Source organism: Alosa alosa, chromosome 6, assembly GCF_017589495.1.
Source record: "Alosa alosa isolate M-15738 ecotype Scorff River chromosome 6, AALO_Geno_1.1, whole genome shotgun sequence".
In the NCBI taxonomy this organism is placed as follows: Eukaryota; Metazoa; Chordata; class Actinopteri; order Clupeiformes; family Clupeidae; genus Alosa; species Alosa alosa.
In genome coordinates, this window is record NC_063194.1 from 17779897 (window position 1) to 17800675 (window position 20779).

General features: G+C 41.7%; 3 protein-coding genes across 4 annotated transcripts; 1 reads left to right on the top strand and 2 right to left on the bottom strand.

Moving 5' to 3' along the window:
* Positions 1-3727: 3727 nt before the first annotated feature.
* On the top strand, positions 3728-5317 carry gadd45gip1 (growth arrest and DNA-damage-inducible, gamma interacting protein 1). Its single transcript, XM_048245658.1, has 2 exons — positions 3728-4144; positions 4852-5317. Exons 1-2 carry the CDS (start codon positions 3750-3752, stop codon positions 5156-5158), a joined length of 702 nt encoding a protein of 233 aa, XP_048101615.1. The 5' UTR covers positions 3728-3749; the 3' UTR covers positions 5159-5317.
* Positions 5318-5319: 2 nt separating this feature from the next.
* On the bottom strand, positions 5320-13971 carry zgc:158403 (tetratricopeptide repeat protein 39A). Its single transcript, XM_048245657.1, has 19 exons — positions 13928-13971; positions 13666-13730; positions 12741-12845; positions 12083-12214; positions 11361-11419; positions 10911-10978; positions 10643-10707; positions 10288-10387; positions 10102-10167; positions 9722-9830; positions 9338-9405; positions 8962-9021; positions 8498-8659; positions 7989-8080; positions 7722-7842; positions 7507-7618; positions 7180-7294; positions 6841-6957; positions 5320-6035 (listed from the first exon to the last, which is right to left on the bottom strand). The coding sequence occupies exons 2-19, from the start codon at positions 13698-13700 to the stop codon at positions 5924-5926; spliced, it is 1698 nt and encodes a 565-aa protein (XP_048101614.1). The 5' UTR covers positions 13701-13730; positions 13928-13971; the 3' UTR covers positions 5320-5923.
* A 955-nt stretch (positions 13972-14926) lies between these two features.
* Positions 14927-20730, bottom strand: LOC125296032 (tetraspanin-18-like). 2 transcript variants are annotated; one of them, XM_048245660.1, is made up of 7 exons: positions 20608-20730; positions 19864-19953; positions 18938-19135; positions 17157-17231; positions 16944-17051; positions 15466-15549; positions 14927-15192 (listed from the first exon to the last, which is right to left on the bottom strand). In XM_048245660.1, exons 2-7 carry the CDS (start codon positions 19927-19929, stop codon positions 15076-15078), a joined length of 648 nt encoding a protein of 215 aa, XP_048101617.1. In that variant the 5' UTR covers positions 19930-19953; positions 20608-20730; the 3' UTR covers positions 14927-15075. The 2 variants fall into 2 exon arrangements, with proteins under 2 accessions (XP_048101617.1, XP_048101619.1); XM_048245662.1 differs by lacking the exon at positions 19864-19953.
* Between the last annotated feature and the right edge of the window lie 49 nt (positions 20731-20779).

A 20779-nucleotide genomic window follows, 5' to 3' on the forward strand; every position in this document is an offset into this window, starting at 1 on the left:
GATGGGGCTTTGCCGCCAAATCCTTGGATGGTGCCAAATCCAGAGCAATGCATTCCATTGTTTATCTACGACTTGGGAAAACTATATTCTTTTGTTTATAATAACGTGGTTTAGGTTTTTGCAAATGCTGACTGTGCTTTTTAAATGCTGCCAAATGTTTTAGCATCTCTCTCTTGCTCTCTCTCTCTCTCTCTCTCTCTCACTGTGTGTGTGTGTGTGTTTGTGTGTCTGCTTGTCTGTCTGTCTATTAATCTGAATGAAAAGAAAGAGGACCTATGCTCTGATATGAAATATCAAAGGCACAAATACTGATAACATCATGTTTGTGGATACGTCTTGAGAAAAATCATAATTAAAAGAGTGATTCTTATGTATATAAGAGGTATCCACTCTGCTCTAGGATATGGAAGTTTGGACTATTTACTGCTGTCTACTGTAATGTCTGAACCTTCAATACTATGGCAATATAAGCAACCAGACAGCAGATGGGATTGATACAATTTGAGAAATAGCAAAAAAATGCGAAGGGTGGACATACATTTTGCAAACTTCTCTGTTAATATTGCATGAACTAATAGAAAATGTGGAATCGTTTAAATATTTGATCACACGGCCATATGGATAGGCTCACTGGGCACGCTCAATGGGGTTAGCCCACAGTGCACAACCCAGATAATCCCAGCTCTCCTCCTCTCCATAGGGCACCATGAACGGTGTGGCAGTGGCAGCGCGGCCTCACTACCCATCAGCACCCTTAACGAACGTGTGTCCCCCCCCCCAGCGAGCCCCATTGTATGCCAAGTGCATGCCAAAACATTTCCCACACATCTGAACGCCTGAGAGGCAGCGTCAAGGAGGGACGCAGCCACGGTTACCTCAATCCACAAACAGCTGATATGAGGATTGACAGGGTTGTCAAACCAGAGTCCGGTGGTGTATGACAAAAATCACAGGAGGTATAGCTTGGTTGATGGGCATGCACAACTCTTTTTACCTGGTCATCACAGAAACATGTTAAATAGCGGAGCTAGATGCTGACTTTTTTCTTTTTTTTTCTCTGTCATTCAGAAATATTCACGCAAGTGCATTCAGCCACTCCTCACATCACTTGCCTGTCTTCTCTATTTAATGAATTATCTGCTACGTCTGTCCCACCCACTCAGCATGGATAAACCTGTGCATTCCTCATCCTTCGGATTTGGAGCACTAACGAGGCCTATTTGCCAGCGAGTGACGTTGAGTTGATCCCTAAAGCTCTCTGCTTGGCACCAAACATGCCCAAATGAAGCCCATGTCATGCCCACCCCCGCCCTTGCCCCCTCTCCTCCCCCTGCCATGGGAACCATACATCTTTAATGACGACGGAGGGCTTTGCACGCTCGGTGCCACACAAAAGCTGTGGCATCTGTCTCACTAAGTACTGCACTCAAGAGCGCAACCCCACCCCCCTCAGCCCCCCAACCCAAACCTCCACTCCATTTGTTTCCATCTCTCCTTCTGGAAGAGAAAATAAAAAATAAAAGAGGAGTTGGTAAGAACAGGGGGTTCTGATGAAAGAGGAAGGAAAAGAGAAATTAAAACAAAGAGGCCTTTTTTCCCTCCCAAATTGTATGTATGTTTTTAAATTAATTGCCCCCCTTTCCCACCCTCAACCCACATAAAAAGCAATACAATGACTGAAAGGAGGTGTTAAAGAGTTGGTACTTGTGTTGGGCCTCATCTACCAACAACCAGTGCCATCTCAGCATGGAGGAAGGGGGTCCAATCAGCTTGGGGATCTTTAAAAAAAAAGATCCTCTGTCCAGGAAGCTTATGACACTGCTAAACAGAGATGATCAAATTGACATTTCAAATGCTTGGAATTTTAGATTTTTTTCTATGGGGGTTTAAGGTGATCTGGTCCGTGTAACGCTTTGCAGTGCTATGTTCTATTTGCAGAATTCACATGAAAAAATATAAAAAGAGGCTGAAAAATCCGTTATCCATTCTTTAGGACGGCACAGTAAATGGGATTGTTGCATATTTTGATTTTCAATTGAGCACAGTTACGGTTTTCTGTTGAGAAGTTAAACATTGAAATGATGCGTCAATTTTTTAATTTTCCTTTTTTGAGCTTTTGGTTGGACTGAACCACGAGCACCGGGGGGAGAACAGCATCTAGCATTACTTTAGAGATGAATAACTAAAACTTCGCCGATTTTGGGAGATGGCACGTTAAACATAACTTTCAGCCTATGTTGAACATATCTACAGTATATTTGAATACCATGGCCATGCCATACCATAGCAAATAATTCCCCAAAGCAGAAGACGTCAGTCTACAGGCTACCCCAAGCACTGTTTGACGTGGGACATTTTTGCTTATTTAACACTTTACGCTAGACCAGGTTTCATTAGGCTAAACGAAGACACAACAGTGAGTAGGCCTATGCCTAATTTATCAGTTTATCCATTTATTAATTTCAACAGCAAATAGCCTACATTGCTATAGGCTACTACGGCTCAAGTCCATTGGATCATGTAGGCAAAGATCCTTGATTAGGCTACTCCGCTTGAACCCTCTCTGATGTAGGTCTCCAAAGCCTCCCAGAACATGAACATTCTACACACGTATATCAGGATGCAGCAATGTCTCCCTCTGCATCTGAAGTTCTGATCTCGAGCTGACATTATCTTGGCACTTTAATGCAAGCTGAACTGTGTTTGATAGCCCTCCATCTCTACATCCGCTGATAAAATGTGATCACCAACACCGCGCGCCAATATGTATCAGGTCACCCCCCTACGCTTGAGGTTCACCCCAACAAAAAAAAAAAAAAAAAAAAGGCAAAAATCCGATATTAACTGAATTTTACTTTTGTTTCCAATCCAGTTTCTGTTTTTTTCTTTATCTTGCGTGACTAATGAGACATTTAGAAAATAGCAGCAATTATGTATTTGCTGACCAGTTAAAAAATTTGAAAATTGGATTATTGAACACATTTTTATTTGGATCAGATGGATGGAGCAAATAGAACAAAGCACTGCAAAGCGTTACACGGACCTCTTCCACTCCCTATAAACGTTTCTAGCCGTTTTCATTGAATGGGTGAGTGAGTGAGTGAATTAATGAATGAATGAGTGAAGGCTATAAAACAAATAACTTATGAAGTGATTTTTGTCTGGTCTCATTAACAGAAGAACTGCTATTCTGTTAAAATATTGTTAGGAGGCATACTTACTAGGCCTACAACTTTAGTTGGCCTCTGCATGACAAACTAATCAGTCAGTTTCAAGTGTTGGGATAACTTGTGTGTGCTAATTTAAATTTGAACATATTTTCAGTTTAGCTACAATTACATGATTGGCTAAAGACAAAAAGGTCAGTTCATCAATTATTTCTCTCTCTTTCTCTCTATCTTTCTTTCTTTCTTTCTCTCTTTCTCTCTCGCACACTCACACACAGCTTATGTCAGGTTTATATGCAACGCACATTATTAATGCAAGGCCCCCCCCCCAATTGTGAGGATTCCTAGGCCTAACCAAGGGTTTCTTGTGGTAAGTGTGTGCATGTCAGCCCAGACCTATATTAAAACATTAATTCAGGTCACATTTCCACACTGTTACTTTCTATTTAAAGACATTTAATCTACTCACTGTCAAGTTTCAATATTTGGCGACTCATAAGAATTATAGATAGGCATGTAAGTTGCCAGCTACAGATCTCTGCATGACATCAGAGAGTAGGGTCCTTACCGAAAGAAAAAAAGATGGCTGCCTCCGTGCTGGGCAGGAGGACGGCATTATTTACTGAAGCAATATATTTTTCTTTAAATGCATTTGCTCCGAGGATTTGTTCTTGTGGTGTCCTACAACATATTGCCAGCTACCATGCTAAACCTTTCAAACGAAATTTAAATGAACCGTATATTCCGGATAAACAGAACGAAAAGACGCCCGTGTGGCAGAAAACCGCTAAGTATGACCGCAAACTCTTCGGACGGTACGGCTCGGCCTCTGGTATCAACCCTGCAACACTTTGGCCAAGCCCCAAACAACTTGACGAAATTATAGCGGAAGAAAAGCAATGGCATCCGTCGCTGGAAGAAATGTTGCAGAATGTCTCAGCCAAGGATAAGGAACTGGCAGATAAACGTGCGGCAAGGTACCACAATTGCTAAGCTAGCTAGCCTGGTGATACATAAATGTTCAATCATAAGGCAACAACATAAGCATTAGGATACAACATAATCATATAGGGCAACAATAAAGATGTCTTTGCGGCCTCGTTAAAACACGACCGTGTGTATATGTATTGCACGACTTGTGCAGTCTTATCAATATGTCAAATGTTTGAAGATCAACATTGGTCTTGTTCAGTGTTAACGTTGTGTAAGCCTGTAGTGACAGTAACTGACATGGCTTTAAGTTGACATTGTTACGTGTCTTACCAGAGGAAACTGCAGAAGGAGACTTAAACAATTTTCACTATCTCATGTGTGCAGCAAGTATGTAGAGGAGGCTTACTGTAGCAAGCAGTGTGCTGTATGTATGTGAAGTGATTATGTAAGTGTGTGGGGTGGGGGGGCAGAAAGGCTAGGCCATCAATGTACGGCCTAGCCTATTGATTTATTAGTCCAAATTGGTTCAAATTGTTTGATACAATTACTATACAGTCTATAGTTTCATGTTTCATGCAGACCAAGGCCTCAATTACCCAAATACAAACAATTACGAGATAATTTGGTTTTGCTGTGGTCCGAAGCACTGTCAAATTTGATTAAGCTTTGATGGTTTGTATTAAATTTAAATCTTTTAATTTTTTTATTTTAAATCTGATCGTACCGTGTTTACCATTTGTCCATCCCTCAGAGAGAAACTGATTGCTGCAAACATGGCCAAGATGCCACAGATGGTGGCCAACTGGCGTCGCGAGACACGGGAGGCCAAGGAAAAGAAAAAGGAGGAGAAGGCCAAGCGGGACCGGCTGCTGGCCGAAGCCAGGGAGCGTTTCGGCTACGCCATGGACCCGCGCAGCCCCAAGTTTCAGGATATGATCAAAGACATCGAGAAGGAGGAGAAGAAGAAGAGGAAGCTGCTGAAGCGGAGGAAGCGTGAGGAGGAGCAAGGCCTGGGCACTCCCGGGGCAGAGGGTGCGTCCGGCACGGCAGCCTCCTAATGCTGGGCCTTAGGCATGCAGAAGTGTTGTACATAGTCTTGTGTGTCTGGACATTAACCACCTGTTTTATCAGTTCAGCTGAATGGGCAGCATGGTGTACAGTAGCTGTGTGTGACAGTGCAACTGGTCTGGTTTTCCAATAAATAACAGTAAACACAATGTACAATATATGTTTTTATTATATAAGGATGTGGAATATAATTTAAGGTCTAAAATTAAATTATACAATTACAAGGTTTTCTTTCCTTAAAAGGGAAGAGTGGAGCACAAATTGAACATGGCAAGGCCACTTAAAATAGTTAAGTCAGTGCAAACAAAGAGTATAGAAGTAATACTCTTTGGTGCAAATGCTTTGCTGTTTTCACATTGGCTGACACGTGTCCGCTTGTTCACCTCTAGATAAAGACCACCAATGTTAAAATAGATGTGCACATTGATTCGTGCAGTGATAAAATACTAAAGTAACGTTAAAATGTAATGTAAGACATCGAGACATTTAAGACTTAAACATGGGTTTAAGTGACTTGACAAAATTTCACATAAGTCTTCCATCCACTGCTCTTCAGGAACATTTAAATATAAAAAAATAACTTGCTGTCCCTTTGGCAGGGATGTAACTGTAAAACAAAAAATGCCATCCTTGAAAAGTGGAACAGGTCCCTCTCTATACGGTATATCCTCCTTCCTGTTTGCGGAGGGCATGCTTATCATCACTAAACCCAGATGTCAGGCAAACAAACTGCTCTTTTCCAAAGAATGTGTGTATTACAGTGCAGTTGTCTCTCCCTTGTCATTTGTGTCAGCTTTTAGTTTAGAGAGGGCAGCGTGGATGCGGAAGTGGGTGCGAGACTCCATGGAATACTCTTTGTAGTTGTGTCTGAGGAGAGGAAAGTAGTAGAACTATCAGTCATACAGAAGGCATTTTACCAGCTATACATTTGCAGTACAGGTACTACGCTGTTGTTATGTTGGTTTATGCGAGAAAAACAAATGTGCAAGCCTGACGACACATTACATTACATCTGGCTGATGCATTTTTAACCAAAGCGACTAACAACATGGTAAACAGTTTAAGCTTTTTAAAGCAAGTCTCAATTCTAGGACAATTTAAAAAAAGGTAGAGTACAATAAGAATAAGTGCATCAGTGAGTACTGTTTTTTTAAACAGTCGAGTGTCAGTTGTAGTCAGGTGGTAAGTGCTAGGATCAGCAAGATTAGTTGTAAGTATCAAACCTCAAGATAATGATCGTCACAAAGCTGTAGTGAACAACTACTGGCTCAATTCTGTAGTGAAACAATTCAGTAGGCTTAATAATCAGCCAGGAGGATGGAAATCCATGCTCATTTTGGTGAGTTAGCATAGCATTTGTTTAAAATACTAGCCTGGCTCTCAAAAAGAGAATTGATCGAGGACCCTTGGTTCCCTTCCAATGTCCAAGGTTAGTTATGTTCAACGGCGCTGCTAACTGTACTCCTATTATTGTATAAAGCCTGCCTCATACTGAATAAGTGGTTATGATTGGTTCCTAGGTTTTCAGTGATTCAAAAATGCGCTTGAATGGGAAGTTTGGCCAGATGGATCTGCAAATCAATTCAATGCAATTCAAATGTGCTCACAGATTCGTCTGAGTTCACCAAGTCTAATAAGATGCTGCTTTGAATCAGCAACTGGGAGGACCTACTTTGCCTTTTGCAGTATCTTGATTGCCTCCTCTCGTCGTCCAAGATTAATATAGAGAAGCCCCAGCTCCAGCAAAGCATTGGGAACCAGGTAGTGGTCAAACTTCAGCTTCTTCTCACTATGGAGTTACCAGATCACACAAACATTCAGTTCAACCATGTGTGCCTGATACAAACAACAGATAACTTTATAATCAAATTAATCCAACCATGCGTGCAGTTTATCTCTACATTAGTTGTATTAGTTGTTTGCAGCAGCACAAACCACACACTTGTACACACAAAGTGTAATGCATGTGCAAATATCAATATTTCTTCAGAACAGCAGTTCAACCACTCACCTGATGTACACCGTGTTGAAACATTCCTCTGCTGCTTGGATTTTGCCCTGGTTCCTAAAGCAAAGTCCCTTCAGCAGCTGAATGAGACTAGTGTCATCTAATATGTATTCATTTGCTGAAAAAAATAAAATAAAAATATTTGTCATACATTCACTGCTTACTTTCACATGGTAGCACCCCTAAAGAATGCTGCACAACTTACATTGCTTTTGCGTTGTCTACATAATTTTAAATTACTATGTACTGGTTATACTGCTTAAAAAATACATGTGAAAAATGATGAGCCCTAAATAAATGCCCTCTTGGCAGTCCAGACATGTGCAGTACCAGGTGCCTCCTGTAGAGAGCGCTCTGCCGCCAGGAGAGTCTCCATCATGCCCTCAGTGAGCTCAGGCCGCTTGCTGATCATTGCAAAGCCATTCCACATGTACATCATTTCCTAAGCAGCAGAGAAACAGACAGGTTCCTTTGTTGAGCTGTCTTTTAGTCTTGCACATGTGGTTGTTTATACGAGAGTGAGAGAGAAAGAGATTGACTCTTACCAGAACTGGCACTTGCAACCGAATGGGACAGCTGGCTTTGTAGCGGCGAGCTTTGCGAATGGCAAACTTTTCCGTTGGTGGAGACTTGCCTGCTATTTTCTGCTTGAAGGAAGGCACCTGTCTACGGGAGACGGGTCCAAATGGGGAGACACACAAGGGAGAAAGAGTGCAAATTACACAGAATAAATCAGACATAATGAGAGAGACAGATTTGGACTTGGACTTGAAACTGATTAAACGTTGGCTGCTCTAGTTTTTGGTTTTCACCTGAAGAGGTCCACCTCGTTCTCCCCGAAGGGTCTGGCATCACTCTGAGGCAACATGCTGAGGCAGGCCGCCTTCATGTACACGTACATGGCCTGAGAGAGGAGAGAAGGAAACAAATGGGTGATGGTCTTTCCGCACTAACGGCGAGTTCAGAAGTGCTACTTTAGACATTTTTTGTGATACTTGGCAAAATTCTCTCAATATTTTGGCAGCCTCCAGGGCAGTGTAATGTTATTACTTAAAATTGCTAGCCAATTCAATTTCTTTGAAAGGGCAAAATAACAAATTCATCCCCTAATTAAACCATATAAGGAGCCACTTAAGACTTCGATCTGTGGTTATAATCTGAATTTATTTACAATGCTATAGTCTAACAGCAAGTATATATTTTTGGGTGCAAGTGTTTATGTTTAATGAAAAGTAACATTATCCTCAAATCCTTTCCAGGATATTAAGGCAATGGAGTGTGTGTGTGTGTGTGTGTGTAATGTGTATGTGTGTTTGTTTACCTTGGACCATCGGCTTTCCTGACTCAGGAGGTCTGCATAGAAGTAAGCCATCTTCCACAAGCGTTTGTAGGTGAAGCACCACATCAGCTCCCAGTAGCACATGTGGTGAAACTGCTTCCAAGCCTGCTGAGCCTTACAGCCATCCTCAAACAGTGCCACCGCCTGGCCGAAAGGAGACACAACATGCCTTTCCCATTCACCTTTCACAAGCACACAAGTCATGCATGACTCATGATATTTAATTGCTTGGTAGACTACTGAGGAAACGGAGAAACAGAGTGCCTACTTATTTGCCACAAATACAAAGGAATCATGACAACCAATTACTGAGATGAGCTAGCCTCCATTTTCTAAATCACACCGAGCCCTTTTCACTGGAGAGAATCAGGTGCAGATACGTTTCTAAGAAGCTATCAAGCCTTGTAGTGATTTTTCATCAGCAGGCTGTCTCCCTGTCTGCGCACCTCATCAATGTTCCCCTTGATCTCCTCTGCTCTGCCCGCAAAGAAGAGAAAAATGGCCCCCTGTGAAGAGAGGGAGAGAGAGGAGAAATTACAGAGGAGGCATTTCTTGGCTGATGCTTGATGCAGTGTTCTGCTTGGCACAGCAGGCCTTGACGTAGACGCCATACAAACAAAACAGTGTTTCACCAACACAGCATTACACCAAATTGCTAAAACAGGCTTGCCTACTTGCGGGCCACCAATCTTCAAATTAGCCACAACTGCCTTTTCAAAAGACAATTATCAGAAAGGGCACTGTGTCATGCTTGGCCAATGCCCCATCCCCATCCCCAGAAGGCGTCATGTTGGAGAGACCGTCCAGAGGACTGTGACTCACCCTTGGATAGCGCAGGCGAAACGGCTTTAGCAGGCTCTCTGCCTCGGCCACGTCCGCCTCCCCTATCCCTGCGGCACACATCACGCACAAATTAAAGCATATGGACTGGAACATCAGTGCGCAGGCTGCATGCTCAAATGGACACCAGGGGGACCATCGAGAGCGGGCTAAAGATTTTTGCATGTGGGATGAGAGCTCTTCTAGGCTGAGACAGACAGCATGATCTGGGTTAAGTTTCAGAGAGCAAAGCAGAAACACTGCCACATTTCTGACAGGTGCGGCTACAACAAACCTAAATGATTATGCTAAACCAACTACATTTAAAAAAAAAAAAAACAAGTGTGTGGTCAATAGTGAGGAGGAGCAGGAGGTGGGAAAGGTTACCCAGTATGAAGGAGAGGAATGTGTAGTAGCAGAGTAGCAACAGAGCACTCAGCATGGAGCGCAGGTTGTGTGAGAGCGCCCCCTGGTGGAGCTGTGATAAGCCATACACCTACAGTGCAAAGAGAAGAGCAATTCATGCTTACAGTTGAATTGTACACAACTTTCTCTCTGTATGTTTCACAGATGAGCTATATGCCCTTTATGTCACAGACAGGAGTTGATTAGGGCAGGGAGAGAGTTATATGTCCTTGAATATCATGCAGTGAAACAGTATTACAGAATTAGTTAGCCAGCTCTGTGGTTAACCATTGACAATGTACAAGTGGATAAAGCATCACTGGTAAGCACCTGTTATAGTATTTATGAGGAGAGTAAGATACCTTGTCACCCGAAAAGCCAGCAAACTCTAGGATTTTGAGGATACGTGGAGGAAATAATGACAGGGTCTGGCGAGGGCAGAAAAAAAGGAGATAAAAAAAAAAAAAATCAGGCAAACGCACAAAAACAGAAACACACATAGTTGCTCTTAACCTAATGAGAAATGCTCACATAACCCTGAGGCATACCAAATTAAAAGCTCCGATACCGAAGTACAGGCTTCCTTCTAGCTGGGCGTGGTTGGGCCCTGTGGGAGCGCGACGTGATTGGACAAAAGTGTGCAGCTCTCTGGATAAGAAGGTAAGTGATCACCCACACAACAATACAACAACTGTACAGGCATAAAGCATGTCTAGATAAGATGGAAGCACTACATGACTAATGGCTAAATAGGGGAAATACAGGTCTGTTATCTAAATCACAGCTTGAGGAAAACTACAGGTATGAATGAACTCTAAGATTATGAGAGACGGTTCATTTTCTATCATTTTCTATCTTCTTCCTCATTCCAATCATTTCAGCACTCAGAAAAAGTACACTGACTTGTATATGAGGTAGCTGTTGCGCACTTTGATTCCTCCTTTGATAAAGTTCACCATGTTCTCATCCTGTGAGATCAACAGAAGACACATTCATGAGCAATGAGGCCGAGGAGGACAACAGTTGGATAAAGAATACCCCTCTCCGTCCACATGTAAGGTGATGCAAGCTGTTTTTTAACATAACTCTACTGGTTGCCCAAAAAAAAGGGGACCCCAGTTTCACAGAGAGGAGGTCTAAAAAAAAGAGTCATGAGCTCCAACTGACTGACCTGCAGGAATGTAAGAGCAGCTCTCTGTAAAAGGCACTCAGCGTAGCACACCTCCGCATGGAGTTCCTCTGAACATACACAGGAAACACATTCATATTTGAACACACATATACACACACACTCACACAGAACATATGTCAACATGCACATTCTCACAAACACAGTTTCTCACACAATAAAACATAATTGCACACCATTAAGCTGTACTGTTCACAAAAGTGTCTTGTCATTTTATTGTGTGCCAGCTATGCTAATGGTGATGGCGGAGAATGTTATCCTGGCCATGAGATATTCAAACTGGCATGAGCAGTGAACATTTACAGAGCACTACAAACAGGCTGTTCATAAAGTTGCCCTATGACTGGTACTGCTGTGTGTTCATTAACTGTGTGAGGTTGGACCTATTTGGAGTGGTGTCTCATCAGTTCCACACCAAACATGACTTCTTACCCTCAGACAAACTGTCTCCAGACAACTTGCTCCCCAGTGAGCCAGACTTTCGACGAAACCTGTCATAAAATCAATAAATAGCAAATACATATTGGACAATAATTTAATGAAAACACTAAACAAACAAAGCAATTTCACAAGAAACTAATGCGTTACTGAAAACCACAGGAAAGCAACGTGTGCACTGTGTAGTCACAAAAAGAGGAAGAGAATCTAGTAAGTAACTGTTAGTTGTAAGCTGTAATAGACTTGGACATGAATTGTGTTGGTTGCTTGTGTTGTTTTATCACCTCATTTAAAGTAAATTAATGGTTGGCCTACATGGAAAACTGTCTGGAATACACAGTAACATTTTAGGCCATTTATTATCCTCCAGTTCTTTGTATGCACTAGCCAGTGTAATTGGATATGTATCTTAAGAGCAGACCTATGTAACGATCCTCCTGTCCAAAAATGATGCAAATACAGGCAAATATTCCACACAGACAGCTAAGTTCCAATAGCCTATAAAGAAAGCTATGGCTTAGCTGAAGCGTTCTATGGGATATGCTGCCCACAGTGGTGGAAGAACTCATAGTAGATTATCTGCCTTTATTAGACATGCTAGTTTTAAGAATTTAGGTGAGGCAGACCTAGACAAAATCCTATTAGAATATTTCACATCATTGCTTCCCTTTGGAAGTGCTGCAGACTGAGGGATATCAGAATGTGAGAGTGCCCACCTTTGGCAGACCTCCTGTGCAGATTTCATGGTGCTCCCTGCGTTTGCAATGTCTTCATGTTCGAAAGTCATCATGGCCTGCATCTCCAACACTGTGGCATAGATGAGCGCATGGTACATGCTGTCCTTGGCACTGATGGAGCCAGAGAAAGAGATGGGCTTGCATAGTCAACAACACCTTCAGCTTGATGAGCTCTGAACATGGACATTGATTTCACAAATGCTAATGTCAAAAGCAATCCGTGTTCAATAGGGTCTTCAAAGTAGTGAGCAGGCCTGTGAGTGGTCTATAAAGATAAGACACCCCCCCCCCCAGTTTCTAGCCTCTCATCTTTCTGCACACCTCCTTGTCATCTACATCACGCCACACGCACCTTGGTGTGGTGTGTTTATATGTAGGGCGTTGCACACTGACTGTGCAACCCTGGGTGTAGGCTTCAACAAATACCTTACATCCTGGAGGCAGAGAGTCTACCTATAATACTATCAGAGCCTTTCTAGACTGTGGCGCTTGGTGTGGCCCCGAAATACAATGAAGCTTTACAATAATAGCATACCATCAATACAACCCCTACAATAGCCTACTACACATCTGCTAAAACCCACAGCATCATTTCAAGCCAGTGGCTATGGTAACGGTTATGACACTATGGCCGTACCGTGGTCTTAGCTTCTCTAAGCTCTCACTGAAGTGGTTGTTGAGAAAAAGATCCAGGGCTTCCATACACTCCTCCAGACATCCTTGTAGGGTCATCGATGAGGAGCTGGCACATGTGCAATAACAAACAAACACACACACACACACACACACACACACACACACACACACAATTAAATAAAACAGGAAATTCAACAGAGATTACTGACTTTTACAAACATTGTGATGCATCAAATCAAATAGAGTGGTGAAGTGACATATGTGGATGTGCACATAGGCTATTATGAAAGCCAATTTCATTTAAAAATGGCAGTCTGCATCTACTGAAAGGAACTGGGGTTTAGAATTCCATTTAAGCTTAGTCATTTCACCCTGCCTTGATGAAGAAAATACAAGGACATATAACCTTGTATAGATTTTCTGCTTACAGCCAATAGGGCATTTAATCAGGCATCTGAGTTTGGACATGTCACCTGCTTGTGTACACAGCTCAAGGTGTAATGTTTACTGAGAACATCACTTCACGACATGGACACACGGCTATAGAACCAGAAGTGGTTTCAGATTAAGGTCTAACCAACTAGTATTTTTAGGACATTTTGTTGTTTACAATCCACAAAACAAAGCAAGCACACAACACAGAAGATTACTCAATGAGGAAGGATGATGTAAAAAGAAGTTGCTGACGGACCTGGCTATAGGGAAATAGTTCCCCTGCTAAAGCCTAACATGACAGAGACAAGGAAATGAGACCATTCACCAAAAATCTAAATTACATTTGGAAAGCATTTGCTTCCTTATACGCATTCAATGATTATGTTTTTTTTCCTTATTCCATAATGTCACTCCTGCAATATCCCCTCACACTAACTCGACATAACAAAGACGCTCAGTGAGACAGGTGAATTAGGCATAGGCCTACTTACTTTTCGGCCACAGGTGCATATTTCCCACTGGACATTTTCCCTTCAAAGACCTCGTGCGAAAGCACCTGGTGAAAATGCAGGGAAGTCCGTGTCTGCGAGTAAATTATACTAAACACCAAGCAGGACCGTGACTTTTATAAAATAAAGCCTTCTATAAACTGGTCATCCCCACAGTATTATGGGGCCATGAACACTTGCGGCGCCCACGAAAAGTAATTAAACTGTAACTTCGTTAAGTGCAAACGAATAATACTTTTCATACGGATAAAGTGCACGTCCGCAGAGTGGGTGTGCTCGACAGTGGCGAGAACTGCTCGACTCCTCCTTAGCAACGTCTCGCAGAACCTTGCATGCTACGCACACACGGGCAACCTGCTGATTATGTGGATCATACGATTTAGTGTTTACTTCAGCGAATAAATGTACTTGAAATGTGAACTGTAATGTGAACTTAAATGTGTGAATTAAAGTCTTACCCAATCCTTTCAGAAGCACAGCAAACATAACTTTCTTGTAACCAAAGGTTTTAAATGCAGTTGTACTAAATTCCAAAGAAAAAAAAACGTTCCTGGGTTTTTGGAAACAGACATCAATGGCCTCCTTTCCAGACCAGCTTGCAGAGCAAATTCAAGTTTGCAGATTCGTTTGGGTTCACCCCCAAACGGGTGGTATAAATCCTTGAGCAAGGCACCTAACCCCTCACTGCTCCCTGAGCGCCGCTGTAGCAAGGCAGCTCACTGCTCCGGGTTAGTGTGTGCTTCACCTCACTGTGTGCTCTGTGTGTTCACTAATTCACGGATGGGATAAATGCAGAGACCAAATTCCTTGTATATGCAAGTATACTTGGCCTAGAAACCTGATTTACATGTTCTTTCACACAAACATACGGGCATTTGTGGATATTTGTTGTTATTTGGTATGTTATTGAAGGTGCAAACAAAAGCTGCATTGCCATTGAGATCACATAGAAAGGAGCTGGCTCAAGGGTTATACAAGTATTTTGTCATGGTTAGTTGTATAATGAGAGCAGTTTTTATAGCTATCCATGTGTGTTCCTTCTGGCTCCTTAGCTATCATTTTGGTAACTATAAGGAGCTATTTGAGCTAGATGTAAACTGTGCTAAGAGGGTGTATTGTCAGTAGGGGGCAGAATGTGTCTATGTACCAGACTTGGCTGTTAAGATAGAATTTCCACTCTCATACTCCTGCACAGCACAAAAATGTGCGACTGTTTTAATAAAACCACAAGATGACCATAGAATCCCACAAAAAGTTTTAATCTGGCTAAAAACAATGTGTATACATAACAAATCTAGTTGAGAAATCTCAGCAAGAAATGTAATACTTTCTAGCTTCATCACTCTGGTCTGACCTTAGTCATGGTGACTTTTTTGTGTAATAGTCTTAATTCTACGCCTCTCTGTGCTCAGATGTTTGTGGCCTGACTCTATGTTTCCTATCTCGTACTTCGTAATGCATGCTGCCCAGCTTCATGAAGAGAATCATGGACAGCATCAGGGATCCAATCTGTGAAGGCATAATCATACACTGTCACATAACACACATGTCTCCTAACACTATAAAGAAAATCACTAAACTCATTGAATTGAGGTTTGCCAAGGGAGAATTCTCCTTTTAACAGCTAGAATTTAAAAATGCAAGGATATAACTAGGAATATAGCTGTCTGAATAGGAAAATGAATTTGCAGATGTTGAGGTTTAGTCTAATTGCCCTCTACATTGGACATATTACTGGAACATTTCAATGTCTAAGAGTGTTGAATATCATCTGTAATTTACCTCAACAACACCCATGCTTCCTACAGCTGCTCCCAATGCTGTACCATCTCTCTTGATCACATCAATGACTTTGTTAAAACAACCCTGCAAAATGAGTAAACACACAAGGATGACATTAGCCTAAATACAGTAATACAGTAAAAATACAATAATTTCACCTTTCGGAAAAATAAATCTCCCTTTCTGTCTATTCATCAATGTAGTGGATTAATAAAACATTGTTTCTTCACTTTCTTATCAATTTGTTTAGAGGAATTTGGTGTAAACTGATATGGGGAAAATATTTTAGACTGAGTAGAACTAGTATACAGATATGCACTTCCTAATTATTAAAAGAATTACATGGGGCCCCAGCCGTGGCGCAACTGGCTGGGGCACCTGCACCGTACGCCGGCGACCCGGGTACGATTCCCACCCCGTGGTCCTTTCCGGATCCCACCCCTATTCTCTCTCCCACTTGCTTCCTGTCATTCTCCACTGTCCTATCAAATTAAAGGCATAAAAAGCCCCCCCCAAAAAAAGAATTAGATGGGTGACACTAACTTAACTTGAAGATTATGAAACAATTAAAATCAAATAGTTTTTCCTGAAAAGAAGGGGGTATGGGAGCAAAGGCTACAGAGCAAAGAGCATGTTAAGTGCATTAACAGTGTAATCTTTGAGGCTTTTTAAATGAGCTGGAGAGAGGACTGGTCTCATTGCTCTAGTTCAGGGGTGGGCAAACCTTTTGGCTCAAGGGCCACATTGGGTTTTGAAAATTGGCAGGCCTTCATGATTTCCTTTTAAAAGTTTCTTATAAAAAGGAGATATCAATTATCAACAATGACAAGCCAGCTGGAACCTGTGGCTCTCTCTCCCTCTCGTGAGTGCAGACGCATTCCCAATTAGAATGGATCGTATAATGTTCACGTTAGATCTGCTGCAAAGGAGATAACTAAGAGTTAACTTCGTTTAACATGATGTTATCTCTATTTAACATGATGTTTTGACATTGACATTGTAAACGTTCTCTAAGGGGGGTGAAAAGCAGTTTGCAGTAAAGCTAACCAACGCCGCCTTCTATCGCAGGAAAAAAAAATAGCGAAAGCAGCCTGATAACCAAATGAAATGCTCATGGCCGGATGAAAGTGCTTACGGGTCATAGGTTTGCCCACCCCTGCTCTAGTTAGTACCCTCGGGTGAATGAGGTTGGGGACAATGGTGGTGCCATCACAGGAGGGAGAGGTTATGTTGGCACAGCAGGTCTTTGGGTAAGCCAGCCCAGTGACCTGAGTAAACGTGGACCCCACAAAGTCGGTCTTGTTGGTCAAGCCACAGCAACTAAACTGCAGAAAAACAAGAGTGAATGAAGAGTCATTCAATCATATTTCAGACTTGAACAAAGAGTATGGTAAAAAAAAATATTTTATGTAAAGTATGTGTGTCCTCCACTGAAAATCTTTGTGCTAAAGAGAATATATAGTCAAGTGCAGTCTTACCTTGGTCATGACAACATTCCATGCAGTGGATATAGGGTCTGGAGCAGCCACTCCCATGTAAAACTTCACCAAAGAGTCCTTAAAGATATCATACAGCATGAATCCCACCTACAGCACAAGCATGGTACCAGAGGAGGTAGAGTTATGATGACCAATGGATTGGGCCAGTGCCAAATATTCAAAGGGACTGCACACATTCACTGGTGCACTTACTGAATTACTGTACACCAGGATAACAGTTACACCAACGGTCTGTGCAACAACCCACATCATCATAATGACAAAGAACTGTGGAGAGAAAAAGGAAGTATAGAAGGAATAAGCACAAGCATTACATTTGAAAGCAACAATTTGGTCTACACATCTACTCTGAAAGTACATTCTGATGTTGTAACCCATGTAATAAAAGTAATGAAACATCATGTTACGACAATAGGCTCTGGAGTTTGGCAGATACCAAACTTTGTTGTCTAGGGATTTGTCTTGTATTTTATAATACTAAGTTATAACAAATGGACCAAAGACCAAGATGTGCTCTCGACTCTTTACTGAGGCATTATATCAATCTGAACACCCGCGCATGCGCGCTCATTACATATCAAAACCTGCTCACTACATCTCCCCCTTTTAACTAATACTTTCAGGATCTTTATAGAAAACTCAAATCATATGTTAATAAATCCTAATACTGATTTTACCATCAAGCCAGGGGAACAGATGACCTGTTGAACATCTCTGTAAACATGAGCATATGTAAACGCGCATGCGCGCTCATTACATATCAAAACCTGCTCACTACAGGATTAATTTCATTTATGAGCCCTCCTTGGTCACAACATAAACAAAACAAATGAAAAGAAACCCACCTCTAAGCCCAACATCTTACACACTATCCCTACATGATGTGAATATGTGGTAGTGGCACCTACCAAGTGTGGTTGAATGTGTGTGTCAGCTTGGCAGAGCTCCTGAGAGTGGTCACTTACCTGGTGGCTTAGTCACACTCCCTGGACACGAGCTATGGCCAGCTCAGGTGCAGTTGTTGGTTACGTTCAGTTTGGTGTGGGTGGTTAGCCTGGGTGAACCCAGACAAACCTTTTAGCAAATTTGAATTTGCTCTGCAGGTCTGTCTGGACAGGAGCCCATTGACTCCCATTTCCAAACGTACTGTTTTACTACTTCCACAGGCATAACCAGCAGTGAAACTGAACTTAAATGTGTGAATTAAAGTCTTACCAAATCCTTTCAGAAGCACAGCAAACATAACTTTCTTGTAACCAAAGGTTTTAAATGCAGTTGTACTCAATTCCAAAGAAAAAAAACATTCCTGGGTTTTTGGTGACTCAGAAACGAACATCAATGGCCTCCTTTCCAGACCAGCTTGCAGAGCAAATTCAAGTTTGCTAACAGATTTGTTTGGGTTCACCCCCAAACGGGTGGTATAAATCCTTGAGCAAGGCACCTAGCCCCTCACTGCTCCCCGAGCGCCGCTGTAGCAAGGCAGCTCACTGCTCCAGGTTAGTGTGTGCTTCACCTCACTGTGTGTTCACTGTGTGCTCTGTGTGTTCACTAATTCACGGATGGGATAAATGCAGAGACCAAATTCCTTGTATATGCAAGTATACTTGGCCTAGAAACCTGATTTACATGTCTAACACTTTTAATGTGAACTTAGGAATTTGCCATTTTTGTCACTTGAAAGTGTCTTACACCATATTTTTAAGCAAATACAGTTGTTTATTTAAGATTAGTGAGCGTATGTTTTAACCTTTGTTGTGGCATCCATGTTTTGCACCCGGCACATGAACACTCGCAGTGGGAAAAACAACGTAATCACGGGGGCGGTCCCTAATATTCCCTGATGGCCTGAACACACCATTTCTACCGTGTGACCAAACCTATCATGACACACATCAACAAAAGAATCCATCTGAAATGTCCCAGTTCTGGCTTTCACCTCTCATCCTTCTTTTATCACTCCCTATCCCACTCACCATTGTCAGGAGGCAGCGATTCTCCCTGCAGGCCCCTGCACACCCCATTATACTGGTGAGGCTGACGATGGAGCCCATAGCAATGCAGATGTAGCTGAGGTTGATGAGCTGCATAAAGTAATGGCCCATCAAGTCGACTAGTGTGGCCGCACCATGTTTCATCCATGCACCCAGGCCGACCAGCAACATACCACTCAGCTAGGGAAAGGTTGGGATGGAATATGCTGATGTTAGAGATTGATCTTTGAATAAAATCCTGAAGGTGTAGCTTAGTTTATGTTTGTTTTCAACCTGCTTCAAGGACATCATTTTAACAACTCTATTACTTTGAGTTGCCACGGAGTACACAGCAGGCATGTCTAACCCTTTGAGAACAGTTTACAGAAATCTGTGCAGAAAAGGCATAACAATATGCTGGGCCCTGGTTTAGATGACAGGCAAATGGCAAAATCACTCAATAAGCAGTGTCTCATGCAAAAACTAAAGCTATCATGTGCCATGTGGAAACAGTGAGATGACTCACTGATGTTTGTGCTAATTAGGATCTTGTTCAAAGCAGTTAGATTTTGCCACCTTATTCAATTAGATTTAGATAGACTTCTTTAGACTTTAGACATTAGGCTAAGTGATGTCATTCTTAAAGCAGGTCAAATACACTTTTATCTGTTTTTGTAGAATCTGGCATTATAACACAATTGAAGCATTGTTGCATCCACATCAGGCAAAATCAGTGGCAAAACAGTTCAAAGGGTAGTTAATTTAACTCTGTACTATATTAGTACATTCTCCAAAATGTCAGGCTAATATGATTTATGAGCCTAATTTAACGAATTTTACTGTAAGTTATCAAAACAATCAAAAGGCAGTAAAACATGGTAAGTCACCGTTTTGGTGAATAGAAAACATGTCTCAATAACACTACTTACGAATATCACTGCACAGGAAAATATCATTGAATGCTTCATACATAAGTATGTGCGATGACCGGCCATCTTTGCAAGTAACGGTTTAGGAATCTAGGAGGACAAAGTTGCAAGCTTGTATGTTAGCTCGTTAGCCAAAGACTAGCCTAATTTGTTTTAGGTTCATTGTACAAAAGACATTTTCTTACCCAAGTCTATAATACTAATGTTACAATCAGTCTGCCATGTCATTACACTTAAGATGGATTTCTAATTCTACCCCAGCCAGCACTAATTGTATGTCTCTTGTGATGACAATAGACAATAGCTAACCTAGACTTTTTTTTACCACTTCGTCAAGTGTATTGATTCCACTGTGCATAAGTCCACTGTGATTAATAATCTGCCCTAAGGTTTACATAACTGCAATTGCAAACAAAAGTTCACATTATCGGCGACAGTAAAGACGGTCAAACATAGTTAGGTGAAAGTAAAGTAAAGCCAATTATTAATTTCATTTCAAGTTCATTTAAGGCAGCTAGATCTTATAAGCAGCTAACGTTAGCACACAATCAACTTCCCGCTTGCTAATGTTAGCCAGTTCCATCTTCAAAGGTAAAGTTAGAGAGGGAAGAATACATAAACTAGAATAATGAGGTAAATCGCATATAATTTTGATCTTCAACTCATCTGTCGATCTGGCCCGATAAAATGTCTAAATGTATTTCGTTTGTTATTAACATGCAAAGGTATGCATCAGTGACTTACTTAGAAACAGATGATAATCATAAGTCAGGTCCAGAAGGTTTTAGCTAGTTAGCATGATGCTAATAACCTTTACAACTACAAAGGTGAGATGAACACATTCCAATGACTTATGTTTACCATGGCAACAGCTGTAGAAATCCCACAGTCCAAAGTTCATCAACCTTCATCCCCC

Coding starts and splice junctions, on each gene's coding strand:
- LOC125296032 (XM_048245660.1), bottom strand. CDS start 19,929: ATGGCCGGTCATCGCACATACTTATGTATGAAGCATTCAATGATATTT. Junction 15,550..16,943: donor GGAATGTTGTCATGACCAAG/GTAAGACTGCAC, acceptor CTCATTTTGCAG/GGTTGTTTTAACAAAGTCAT. Junction 15,193..15,465: donor GAAGCATGGGTGTTGTTGAG/GTAAATTACAGA, acceptor ATGCCTTCACAG/ATTGGATCCCTGATGCTGTC.
- gadd45gip1 (XM_048245658.1), top strand. CDS start 3,750: ATGGCTGCCTCCGTGCTGGGCAGGAGGACGGCATTATTTACTGAAGCA. Junction 4,145..4,851: donor GCAGATAAACGTGCGGCAAG/GTACCACAATTG, acceptor TCCATCCCTCAG/AGAGAAACTGATTGCTGCAA.
- zgc:158403 (XM_048245657.1), bottom strand. CDS start 13,700: ATGTCCAGTGGGAAATATGCACCTGTGGCCGAAAA. Junction 11,420..12,082: donor GCACAGGAGGTCTGCCAAAG/GTGGGCACTCTC, acceptor ATTTTATGACAG/GTTTCGTCGAAAGTCTGGCT. Junction 10,708..10,910: donor CTGCTCTTACATTCCTGCAG/GTCAGTCAGTTG, acceptor TTGATCTCACAG/GATGAGAACATGGTGAACTT.